The sequence below is a fragment of the Musca domestica genome, unplaced genomic scaffold (genome assembly GCF_030504385.1).
Source record: "Musca domestica strain aabys unplaced genomic scaffold, Musca_domestica.polishedcontigs.V.1.1 3, whole genome shotgun sequence".
NCBI classification, from domain to species: Eukaryota; Metazoa; Arthropoda; class Insecta; order Diptera; family Muscidae; genus Musca; species Musca domestica.
The window spans coordinates 24,674,105-24,687,659 of record NW_026712299.1 but is presented as its reverse complement, the minus strand read 5'-3'; the positions used below and the strand labels follow the sequence as shown (position 1 = coordinate 24,687,659).

The 13,555-nt window shown below is 34.2% G+C and overlaps 2 protein-coding genes across 3 annotated transcripts; one reads left to right on the top strand and one right to left on the bottom strand.

The window, feature by feature from the left end:
• The first annotated feature begins 965 nt into the window (after positions 1-965).
• Positions 966-10,554, top strand: LOC101895805 (regulation of nuclear pre-mRNA domain-containing protein 2). The gene is made up of 11 exons (XM_005191564.4): positions 966-1,474; positions 3,282-3,408; positions 3,467-3,923; positions 3,982-4,143; positions 4,205-4,307; positions 4,370-5,119; positions 5,420-5,526; positions 5,583-5,708; positions 5,787-5,817; positions 5,887-6,036; positions 9,170-10,554. The coding sequence occupies exons 1-11, from the start codon at positions 1,306-1,308 to the stop codon at positions 9,754-9,756; spliced, it is 2,769 nt and encodes a 922-aa protein (XP_005191621.1). The 5' UTR covers positions 966-1,305; the 3' UTR covers positions 9,757-10,554.
• Positions 6,499-9,163, bottom strand: LOC131803368 (uncharacterized). Of its 2 annotated transcripts, none has more exons than XM_059124581.1 (2): positions 6,682-9,163; positions 6,499-6,610 (listed from the first exon to the last, which is right to left on the bottom strand). In XM_059124581.1, the coding sequence occupies exon 1, from the start codon at positions 8,579-8,581 to the stop codon at positions 6,767-6,769; it is 1,815 nt and encodes a 604-aa protein (XP_058980564.1). In that variant the 5' UTR covers positions 8,582-9,163; the 3' UTR covers positions 6,499-6,610; positions 6,682-6,766. The 2 variants fall into 2 exon arrangements, with proteins under 2 accessions (XP_058980564.1, XP_058980563.1); XM_059124580.1 differs by having other exon boundaries at positions 6,499-6,590; positions 6,682-9,161.
• Positions 10,555-13,555: the final 3,001 nt, after the last annotated feature.

The following is a 13,555-nucleotide window of genomic DNA, read 5'->3' as shown; positions in this document are numbered from 1 at the left end:
TTACCTAATAATTGAAAATTTATCAATCACAATACAGTAGAACTTCGATAATTCGTAATTCAAGGACCAGCAAATTTTTACGAATTATCGAAGTTCTACTGTATTTTAATTGTTTGTTTTCTATTGTGTATATACTTATCAACGTAAACCCCAGTACAGATGTTGTACATAAACGTCCCCTTAAGATTTTCAAGTTTTATTAGCAAAAATGAAAAGTCCACTCTCGTTTTTGTTGATTCAACTTAAAATCTACAGTTTTTCAAGGGATACGACTTATTTTTGCTGTCGTAATAAAATGAATGAAATATTTTTTATTCAAGTTATTTTTTAAGCTTTATATTCTTTCCCTGGTAGAACCAAGAAGGTAAAGTCATATTCATAACTCCATTGTATACACACAAAATCAGAGATGGGAACAGTTTTTTATGCATTGAAATTTGGCAAGGTATATTACAAAAAATGCAGAGATGTGAAAATGCAGAGCATGTATTCTTTCTTTGCGTCAATCTTCTCTTTGTTCTTTAATTTATTCCTGTCTCTGAAAATTCTAGCAGTAAAACCCAAAACAGATACAAAAAATTCCTTTATGCGGACGGCCAGCAACCCTATCTGGCAAATAAGTTTGTTGTCACTGTACTTATTGTGATTTAAAACTCAACGAAAGTCAAATCACAATGGAGTAAAAACTTATTTTTATAATGTTACATTGCTGTCAAAAGAAATCTTCCTGTCCGATATTATACAGGCCATGAATTCGACCTTTCAAATTTGTTTTGGGTAACGCGTGCATAATAAACAACAACAATTTAACAATTTTCTAAATTTTTGGGTGTTCCATTAGTTATAACATAAAAAGGGCTATAGTATAAACGTTGCTTTATATGCAGAAAGGTGTAACTCTAATTGAACTGGTTCAGGTGCTCTCTCCGGTGAATCGTTTAACTCAATTGCTTCACACACAAACTATATATCTCTAGTCTGAAAAAGAAGAAGAAGATAAGAAGTGAAGAAAACTTAAAATACTAGCTTCCGCGCTTATTTTTACTAAAATTTGCATAATAAAATGCATTTTTATAAAAAAATTTTCCCCAAAAACATATTATGAGTTTGCGACAATCGTTTAACGTATCGAGTTACCGAAAGTGAAACGAAATTGTGCCGTAAATTGAATGTTTGTCGGCCAAGAAACGTTCTATAGTCGTCCATCGCCTCTAACAACAAACATAAAAAGGCAAAGAAGATTGTGTGAAGTTTTTTTTTAGCAGAAATCAAATTCGCTAAGGTTTTTGTTTTTAGCGAAAAGCTATGGCTTCTAACAGCACATCGGAGGAATTCGATGTGGAACTGTTCGAAACGCGTTTGGAAGGCCTCAAAGATACACAGGATGGTATACAGCAAATGTCAGCGTGGTGTTTAAAACAGCGTGCACATCACAAGAAAATCGTTGCCTGTTGGCTAAATGTTTTCAAAAGAGGTATGTTGTGGCTATATATGTGTCGTTGTGTATGTGTGTTTGTAAAGCGGAGGCGAAGATTGGCAGAAACAGCCATAAAAAGTGTTTGTTTTTATTTACAAAAAAAGAACGCCTTACTGAAGTGGGGAGATCGCGATATAATTTTGAGTTTACCGGTAAAATATGAACGCCTCCATGACCTATCGGCATACAGTGGAACATAGTTGAAGTGATATTTTTGATGTGCACAATATAATAGATCCGTCCTTTAATGAGCTAGTGGTCTCCAACAGATAACACCTACAGTTTTCCATGGAATGGAACCCCACGAGAAACTGTTTTTGCGAATTTTCGAACACAAACATTAAGAACAAAAGCTCACTTTATTCACAGAAATGTTTGAGCATATTTTTAGGCGATTGTAGGTTTAAAGTGCTAACAGTGATTCTGCTAAGAAAATACTTACAAATGACTGCCTTCAAAAGTATCAAATCGACGCTTTCGATGCATGTTCAAATTATTGTTAGTTCAACTTGGATATCCAGATTATACCCAAATTCATTTATATTTCAAAAGATTTCCTTAAATATCGTTGGTTAGTTTTGATTTATAAGCACCCGATGCTCCTATGTTTCTGTTACCTATCGCCGATCCAGACATCCATCTGTTATTAAGCGAGGTACCACAGAGCTATAGAACCAGGTCTGAACCTCACTTTACATAGAATAGTGTAATCATATCACTACTTGTACAGTGTTTATTTCCTATCGTAATTGCTGGATACGTACTACCACCCCAATGTCTTCCCTAGAGAGTTGCAATTCCACAATATACCAGATTGGTGGCAAATTTGTAACCTTCTTGCAATGAGACCAGAGTGACAGTAATTTCTGACAACGTCATCCTACGTTATCTAATTTTATCAAACACTTTGAGCTTTATCAAACACGTGAACTTCCTTGCGAAGCCTTCTCCATTGCTAGAGTTGATAACTCTGTTCTTCAGCATTCTTTCAATCCATTCCGCAATTTCTTTCTGTGTAACGATATCTTTCAAGGACGTTTTTGTGGATCTAATTCCAAAGTATCGGATTTTTATTAGATAACTGGAGAGGTTAATCGGTACGTACTTCTTCTTCGTACAATGCACTTCGTATCCTTTCAGACTATCTTAAGACAACCACTAAATGCTAAAAGTAATTAAGCCAAAACTACTTTGATTTGTCTAAGCAGCCGATGTTTTTAGCTTTCTTTGTTGCTGAAGAGAGTCTCACTTATATCTTGGTACCTCCCGCTCTAGATTTTGCAGGTCCTTCCCTAAACGTTTGACTTGGAGAATTTCACCCACCATATAATGGTTGGGATGTCTCCAACTGTGCCAGTTACTGCAGCGAAACTTTGAGGTTTTGTTCTTCTGACCTTTTGGTTAAAAAAGGAACATCTCTTTAAAACGCCAGTTTTTTATAAGGAAATGATCTAAATCTTCCACATTCTCCTATTTTGAAACACGGTGGTTTTTTCCCTTTTTATACTCTTGCTTCTACCATTAGTTTCTCGTTGCCTTTATTAGAAATATGGGCATGATGTTAACAGGAAATTTGAAATGGCGGACCTCCTTATTGATATTGATTTTTGTGAATTGTGTATCAACGAAGTGAATAGCAACATCATTGTCTGCGAAATTAATAAACAGAGTATCTAATAATTTAATATTTTTTATACCAAATAGGTAAACTGCGAAAATTTCTCAACATAAGGCTCGTTTTATTTGACCTTTGCATTAAAATCTTCAATTCGAAATGCTTTTGACATCTTATCTTGTCTTACAGTTCGCGTCGAACATCGTTTAGTTTTATTCTATCTAGCCAACGATGTCATTCAGTACAGTAAACGAAAACGCTTGGAATTTGTTGAAAGTTGGGCCACGGCTCTACAAAAGGCAACGACAATGGTTAGGTAAGAACATGTGTTTCGTTTTATTACCTTTTATTATTGAAACGTTTTTTCTTTGCAGAGATGAAAAAGTCAAAAATAAAATCCTTCGAATCTTTAGTATTTGGGAACAACGTGAAATCTACAATGAGGAATTTCTCACAGACCTATGTGGTCTATTGAATATAGCACCGCCAAAGAAAACCCACTCAACCATTGCTGATTCGGAGGACTTTCAAAATGCCAGTCTCATCACAAGCATTCGAGAATGTGTGGAACTGTCAGAGTTAACCGATAAAAGCTTTAAGAAAATGCCAAAAGCACCCAATTGTGATATAGAGAATATCAAACAACATTTAAAAGATAAAAGTCATTCAGATGACGTCGAAAAGGAGTTAGAACGTTATGCTGCCTATATAGAGGCATTTAATAAAAATCTACAAGCTGAAATAAAAAGTCGCAAAAATGTTTTGGCCAATTTGGACACGGCTGTTAAGTTTTATGCCAATCAAAGGGGAGAAGTGAAAGTTGTTGTTAGTGTAAGTATTCAATATTTCAATATCTATAGAATGGGAATTTAATGGACGCTCTTTTCAGGCCTATAAGAATTTTGGCAGTCGCATTAAATTGGTTAAAAAGAAACTAGATGAAATAACACCAACTTTACCGAGTCCCATACCTTCACCAGACATAAATGCACCATCGCCAGAACCAGATGCAGATTTACAACTACCAGATGATCAATCACCGATATCAATGGTAACCTTAAAAAAGATTATAAGATAAAAAATTCCCTAACATGTTTTCCCAAATATTTCAGAGTTTTTTCAAAAACATGAATGGCTATAGCAGCTATTTGGATGGAAATTTGCCTTTTGATATAAACGATTTTAAGTCTGATGAAACCTCATCTAAAACCTCAAGTATGTTACTCATTCGTTTGTAAAAAACTTAAATAACTTGTATAAATATTAATTTATTTAAGGTCAACCGATTGAAGTTATTGGTTCAAGATCTGATGATGAAAGCTTCAATTCTACTACCGAATATTATAAACCTGAATCGATAAGTGCTTATCCCGGAAATGATAATGTAATGATACCAGGTTTAAATCCCATGCCGGTGCCATCTGGTGGTTACACATCTTTGGCACGATCATCTCAACAATATAATGATGTTTTACCACCACCTCCAAATCCTCCAATGTTTGGAGGCAGCAATATGATGCAAAATAGCCTACATCCGACCATGAATTCCGGTTATGCGCCAATGAATGCACGTACATATAACAGCAATGAAAGTTATGATCCGAATGCCTACAGTCGAATACCGTTAACGAATAATGGCCCTCCTGTCGGTAGAGGTGGAGTGCCGGGTGCAAATTCTCAAGTTATACCACAACCGCTTATGCCACCACCACCAATGCCACCATCAATGGGATCAATTGATAGTACAGAAAATGGTAATGGTTCTAGTTTTAATTCTGGCTGGGATATGGGTATGCCGTGGAACAATGCAATGGACAGTTCAAGTGCATCGACATCATCATATGGTAATACGCCGATAGATACGCCGCTTTCACCGCCTCATTTCGATGTAGATGCCCATAATGCCAGTTCAGCTACCTTAGAATATACAGAACATGATGGGAGCTTGTCATCAGCTCAAGATGTTGATCATCGCCAGCTACATTTACCCGCTTTTGGTATTGGTCCTAAATTGGGATTGAGTAAAGGTTAGTTATTTTGAGGCTATTTTAATATCTTATGAGACATGTATTGCTTTGTTATGTTATGAAGTAATGTGGGAGCAGAAAATGTAATGCCTATCCAGCTAGGTAGGATTAGACGGATAGCATTGTACTCTCCTTTACATAACATAATGTGCTAATTGCTGAAATAATTTATGTGAAATTCTACTACTTGTGTATTGTTTCCTCCTTCTTTTTTAGAAAACCTTAATATACATGTTTGATTTGTTAATCCGTCTAGAATTGCTTTACAATTTTTATTTCCAACTTCTGTTTTCGTTTTAGAAAAAACCCGTCAATTGGATATTGATCATCGAAATCTAATATCATTAACTGGTTCACCGGGTGCAAATGACAACGATAAGAAATCCTGGTATCAATCTAGCAATGAGGTAAGTTTACTTGTCTTAATGAGACCCAGAATGATACAATAACTTTTTCATTGTAGGCAACTAGCGATGTTGATTACCGTATACTTGGGCAAGCTATTAAAACAATTGAAACTACAATACTGCCTGCAGCTTTTAATGATACATCCTCAATATCATCGGTATCAGCTGACGAGTCTGGAAATGTATGTCATACATAGTACATTTAAAATTTGCTAACCAATAACTGTTTTTCTGTTTTTTTAATTTGTTTCATATTGAAGATTTCCAAAATATCTGCCGAAAAGCATGAAAGTAAGTCCAGACTGCATAATTGATTTTAAAAATAATTTTTTGTATCTACAATATGATATTTATTTAAAGGCCCCACAAAAGAATCCCAGAATGATGTAGCAGGTTTACAACAGCAACAAAAAACCGAAGGAGACGGTGGAGGTACGAGTGGTTATGATCCAACAGACATGGTGGTTGATATGGATATGTCTGATGAGGATCTTGATGATATATTTAGAGGTTTGCTTACTACTTTTGTTTTTTAATTTTATTACTTATTTTTCAGTTGATATCTCCTTCGTTACAATTAAGCGTTCTTTTCGTTTGTTATTTAAATTTTATGTTTCACAAATTCTAGCATTTTTTACATTATGTATCTTATAATGTGGGTTGTTTGTGTAGATTGTATACGAAGTGCGTTCCACATCCGTCAACACATACAATGTCGAAGCACTCGACTGGTAACGGATTAAATCAGGGACTGAAATAGATCCTCACAAAGTCGGCGTGAAAGATTTTATATATTGAATATTTAGTAATTTTTTTCAATTTAATTTTTTTAATTTTAAAGAACAATTTGGACAACTAATTGAGAAGTTTTTAAAAATATTTGTTTCAAGAACAGACTAGAAAGGCGTGGCTTATTAATTCCCTTTAGAGAGAATTCTAAAAGTTATAATTATGTTTTTTTTTTTAATAATATGAGTTTTTTTGAGCTTTAGGCCAGTTTTTTATTTTATTTCATTTTTGATCTCCGATATTTCGCAATTGTATAAATTGCATCTTCAGGGGATCTACAAGATAATATAATATTCTTAATATTACTATCACAGCATTTATTAAAAATAGAAACAAACACAATGTTATTACACAAAAATCGCTTACTTGTAAACAATAATCGTCAAGTTAACTTAATAACTACGATAGAATGCACTATCATCGTCGGCTGTTAATATTGCACTGATTTTGTTTACATATTGCACGATCTCTTCTTTTGTGTCAAATGCCTATAGCAATAAGCTGCGTTATCTGTGTCGCTCTTAAAATTTATTCTCTCTGTTGTGTGTAGATTGTTGATGTGTAACATTTCTAATGTGAGTCTTCTGTGGTAATGGTTTTCCGTTTGCAGTATTTTTACTTGTTCAAGGTTTGGCTGATGGTTGCTTGATATACAGTGTTCCGCAAGCGCTGTTTTTTGTGTGTAATTTTGGTTTCTCATTTTTAAATCAGACTTATGGGCTGATAGTCTAGTTTTCAATTTATTTTTTGTGGTACCAACATAATATTTCCCACATTTTTCGTTAGGGTTGCCATCGCATTGTATTTGGTATATCACATTGTGTTTATCAGGATTTTGTATTTTGTCTTTTGTATGGCTAAATAGCTTTTTGAGAGTGTTGTTGTTTTTCTGGGCTATTATATATTTGTTCTTGTCATATAAATTTGAGTTCTGGAATCGTTCTGATAAATTTGGTACGTAAATCATAGATTTATATATCTTTTCATCTTTTTGGGTTTCTCTAGTAGTATTCCGTCGTCCTATTAATCTATTTATTATTCTTATTGGAAAATTGTTGTTTGTTAGAATATCTCGGATTTTGTGTTTGTTCTTGTTATGGAATTTCTCGTCACTAATGCTCATTACTCTATGTACTAAATTTTTTGCAGTGTTTATAATCATTTGCTTGGGATGTTTCGAAAAGAAATTTATAATTCTTCCCGATGCCGTGGGTTTCTGATACCAGTCTAATTCTAATTTGTCCTTATTTCTATATATTATTGTGTCTAGATATGGTAAACATCCATTCATTTCATCCTCCATGGTGAATTTGATATTGTTGCTGAAACTGTTAAGTATATTCAATGTATCATTGATTGCATCTTCCCCAGTTATCACAAAAAGATCGTCCACGTATTTCGTTAATATTTTGGGTTTTGTTGTCAGTTTTTCCATGCAGGTGTCTAAGAGTTTCTCCATGACTATATCCGCCACAACTGGAGAAGCTGGTGAACCCATTGGCAGTCCTTTCTTTTGTTTATATATCTTGTCGTCGTATTTGAAATATCGGTTGTCTTTAATGCAAAATTTTAGAATACTTAAAAATAGGCCCTTTGTCATATTTGTGTATTCTTTTAGTTCTTCCCACCTTTCGTCGATTATTCGAATACCAAGATCTATCGGTATGCTTGGGAAGAGTGATACTACGTCAAACGAAACCATCCTGTCATTTTCTTTAATCGTCATATTTTTAACTTTGTTTTTGAACGCCATTGAGTCTTGAACGTTATATTTGGAGAATTTGGTAAGATTTTTTAAAATTTTAACCACATATTTGCACAGTTCTTCCGACGGAGAATTGATTGAAGAACAGATCGGGCGTAACGGGAAATCTACCTTGTGGATTTTTGGTAGTCCATACAATCTTGGAGCTGTAGCCACGTCACTTCTGAGTTTTTTCCTTTCCATTGTCGTAATAATGTTGTTTTTGTATAGCTCCTCCACCAGTTCATTATTCTTTTTTATCAAACCTGTTGTTGGATCTTTGTTCACCCGTTGATATGTCATCATATCTGAAATAATACTGTTCATCCTCTGTTTGTAGTCATTAATGTCCATTGCAACCGTAACATTTCCTTTGTCAGCATTTAAAATTAATATATTTTTATTTTGTTTCAAAAAAGTTTTGGTGCGGCCCACTGTGCTGTTGATAAATTTATCTCGTTCACTCTCTTTCATCTTATTCATATGTGTGTCTATCATTGTTGTGAACTTTGTCCTCATCATTTCTTGTTGTTCTTTGTCATTCCATGTTTGTATTACGTCTTCGCCGTCTGCTATTAGTTTAAATAGTGGGAATTGTGATTTTGTTGTTGGAAGTCCAAATTTCTCTCCAAGCGAAAGAAGCCATTTCACGTCATCGGGGAATTGAGTGTTTGTTTTGTTTACAAAATATTTATTTTTAAATATCTGAGAAAGGGGATTTCCTTTCTAAAACCAAGCAGCTTTTGCTCTGTTCCAGAACCTGCAAGAATCTGCTATTTTTGCTATATTTATCGATATCATAAAGGGAAAATCGGTTGTCAAAGTAAAAACTTTCACATTCTTGCAGTTCTGGAACCGACCATTTATATTTCTTTTTAAGAATATTTTAAGATATATGTCTCATGGAAAACGTTTAACGATTCTCAAACCTCAAAAGTTTTATTCCTATCGTTGATTTCGAACATAATTTAAAAAAAATCTTGGCGTGAGCAAACAACCCACAAACCCCCTTATTGCTACAAATAATTAAATACAAATTTAGGAAACAAAGAATAATTGAAAACAAAACTTATATTTTCAATATACCTTCCATTATTTTACGCACAACAGAGGTAAATGAACAAATGGCAGAACAATCGGCTGAAAATAATAAGGATATCGCCGGAAGCGGTGAAACAAATGGTGGAGATACGGAAGCAGGTGAAACAACGGATGGTTTACCATATCAAAGACCACCGCTACTCGAAACGCCGGCTGAATATGATCCTCAAACCAATTGGGATTGTCAAGATTGGTCTCAACAAATGTCTGCCATGTCATGGCAAAATAACCGTGGAGGTCTGACCGGTGGAACACATGGTGTGCCACCACCACCTAGACCGCCGTATGGTATGCAATTCCCATATGGTGGTGTGGCGGGCAACGATAACAATCCATTTGCTGTCCCTAGTGGCAGTCCGGCACGTGGTGGTTTCGCTCCAGGAACAATTGGACGTGGACGTGGCGCTTGGGATGGTTCGCCACAAAATCAATTTCGTAATTTCCCCAGACCTCCACGAGGCGGTAGCATGGGTGGTGGTTCGCCGTTTTTCAATCGTGGGCGAGGTAATCGAGGAGCCGGTAGCCCGATGATGATGCGCGGCAGTCCCGGACAGGGATTCCGCGGCAAATTTCGTGGAAAAAATAATTGGATTTAAATTCACAAAACGTAATTTAAACTTACTAATATAGTAGTAATAAGTGATAAATTAACTGTTTAAACTGGAAACAAAAGTTATGAATTTCTAACAATCTGTACATAGAATAAATACAAAAATCAATATTATTAACACAAGTATAGTTATATCGGGGGAAAATAAGTTTTTTTTCGCGGAATTTCTCTCCAGGAACACACATTTTAATACAATTCCAAATTAGTAGGACATTTTAGATTTATACAATAAAAAAACCAACAATTAAATGTGTAAAGTAACCTTTTAAATTTTAGGACAGCAAAAAAATGCAAAATGATGAAGCAATTTGTATAACAAAGAAAAACACTTTTACAAAATTAAACAATAATTAAACTTATTTTCCCTCATTCGTTAGTAATTAGGGTCCTCAGAAACTTCTTAATAACATTGTTGTTATTACTATAATTATCATTAACTTAAATATATAGTTTAAGTACCCTTTATGATTTCTAACAAGGAAGAATACAATTTCAATATTTGTTTTTTGTAAAAATTGAAAATATTCTACCTTTACAACTTCTCTTTTTAATTTAAATTTTTGATTTGAATTCTCGACAGACATGACTAAAACCGTTAGCCTTCATCTTCCCCGCCCAGTTGTCATTTAGACACCGACATTTAATTTTTTGTTTTATTTTCATTTTCAAATCAATTAAATCAAGTTATATGTGAATTAAGCTATGTAATTAGTTCCAAAATCTATTATTACTATCTTTAATGACCACAAAAATATAACAAACAAAGATAACAATGAAGGAGAAACCGTTTTGAAATAGATTTTTAATGTTATATTATATATATAGATACATACATATAAAGATACTGCTACACACCCCCTTTGCATAATGCATACATACACCCACATAAAATATAAAACAAACAAAAAAAAAAAATCCTGCAAAATCAAGATGTTTAAATAAAAAGCTTAGAATTATATCCAACTTAAAAGAAAATTAATCAATCTAGTGATATCGGAAAACATTTAATGTAAACGAATAGAAATGTTAAGTTCGGCTGGTTCGAACCTTGAAACTGAAATCATATTTTTGGATAGCCATACCAAAATGAGGGGTTGGAAGTGTTTCTAAGATTTCCCTACAACTAGGAACCTGACTGATGTAAACCCTGTGTCAAATGTCTAAGTCTTCTTGCTTCCTACTTGTTGATGGATAGTTTTGGCAAGAAGGGCTTCTATCTCCTTAAGACCGGAATTGAGTTAAAACCTACTCAAAATTTTTGCTGAAGGGAAAAACATTTATGTTTTGAGTATTATTTGTTGATGATGTTTCCATGAACTTTCTATCCCATTTTTGTCTGCTTATCCCCATATTACACATTTCACCGGCATTGTTCAAATTTGGAGTTCGTAATGGGTCCGCATCTTCGTATGGCTACTTATAATGATATCTTCCTATATTCGGTATTTTACCGAGGTTAGCCACATTTTTCAACGGAATTATCTTAAAAATGGAATTTGGAGTTCACAATATGGATAGCCTTCTCTGCCAGATAATTAGATATACTGGCCTCATAACATTTCACCACCCTCTATTCTTATTATTTTAGTAGCATTTTTCAACGGACTTATTTGAAATTTCGCAAGTTGATTTCAAATGGTGGGGGATATTAAAGTTTCACCCGGGGTCGGCTGACTATAGCCTGACGTACCGCTTACATTCTATAATACTTTGGAGAGTATGTTAAATTCGGCATTTCGTTTGCACCTACTCGAAAAAATCATTTAACACACCATTAAATAGAAATGTTATGTTCGGCTGGTTCGAACCTTGAAAATTTAATCAGGTTTTTGGATGGCCATACCAATATGAGGGGTGGGAAGTTTTGCAAAAATATCCCTACCATCAGGAACATAACTAATGTAAACTCTGCATCAAATGTTTAAGTCTTCTTGCTTCCTTAGCCGATGATTTTAAAGTATCTTTATTAAGAACTTTCTATCCCACATTCGTCTGCTTATCCCCATATAACACATTTCACCGGTATTGTTTCAAATTTGGTATTTGGAGTTCGTAAAGGGTCCGCATCTTTGTATGGCTACATATAATAGTGTATTGCTATTTTCGTTATTTTACCGATTTTAGCCACTTTTTTCTACGAAATTATCTTAAAATTGGAATTTTGAGTTCACAAATGGATCGCTTTCTCTGGCAGATAATTAGATATACAGGTCCGCGTTTTCGAATGGCCCCATAAAATTACAACCCCCACTTTTCACTTTGATTAGAATAATCAATTTAGTAGAATTTTTCAACGTAATTATTTGAAACTTTGTAAGTTTCTTCCAAATGGTGGAGAATACTAAAGGCTCGTCTGTGACCGGCCGATAATTGTCTGACGTACTTCTTTCATTCTTTCACAAGACTTGATTTGACGGAATTTGAGGCTGTAGCCTTCGCCAAAATATCAATCTCGGCATTTCGTTTGCATCTTCTCGAAAAAATCATATTAGAGACCATAAAATATAAGTTTTTAGACAGAGTAAATTTTTGACACGCTGTAATCATATTCACTTCCAAACTAACTGAACAAGAGAGCTGTAATTTTGTTTGCACTTGTCTTTGATCTGCACTTTAAACAATTTCGATAATTAGGTGTTTTGAAGTCTAGCTATATTTTTCCAACGAAATTGTCTGAAATTTGGTATTTGTAGATTCTAACAGACAAAAAATTAGAGCATATATGGTTTTATATAGTTTCTAAATTTTATAACTGAAAAATTATATAAGCTATAAAAGCTATCAGAATTACAGTCCAAAATTCATGTAATATTAAATTTTTCATTTTTAGAGAAAGTTTAAAACTAAACTATTTTGAAAAAGGCTGTAGCCACAGAGGACAGTGCATTGACTGGGTTTGGCAAACAATATGAAGTGTTGTTTGCAGGCCTGTGTCACACGCTAGTCACACCATACTAGTTTGTGATGCTTTTAGCTTGTGGTGGTGGACTTTTGGACTTTTTTGATTTGTAACACATTTTCGTTGGTTTTTTTTTCAAATTTGGTATTTGAAACTCGCAATAGATGACAACCAATTGTCTATGTAGGTTCATGTTTTGATATAGCATCCAGTTGTGCTTTTCTAAAGTTTCGGTATGCTGTGTATTCATATTACCCTTTTATACCTCAGACAATTTTAAATATATAATTTCAGTAGTACATCGCGAAATTTTCATCTGAGACCCTATAAGGAAAAATTTGGTTTTAATCACCAAAAAATTCTATCAGCCCGTTTTTGTAACAATATTTATACCCTATAAGTTTGATTGGGCCAAAAATTATGTAACACCTAGAAATATTGGTCCTGTACATAGAACGCAATCATGACCTGATCCTAACGAAATTGTGCAAGGAGGTGGGGTTATGTTATGGGTTATTAGAATAGAAGCCTATTGCTTATGGAGATCGCAAAATATTTGGGGCTTGAAATATAAAATAACAATTTCCTTATTTCGCAGTTGCTCTGCGGGTCGCAATTATAAACCAATCAACTTCGAATTTAGCATGGGGCTAGATTTTAGGACAGGGCCTTTGTTCGGTTATCGGACAATATTTAGTGGGTAAAATAGACATTTCCGCCAAACCACAAATATTTTCACAAATACATTAAAAGGTTATTTCTGGCCATTATAGGGATGCTGATAGCCAAGATATCGGATATATTGCAAAATACGTGCAGTATGTTTGTAAGACAAACTGATGCTAGTTACTACGTTTATAAATTGAGAAACGTTGGACTGATTTTG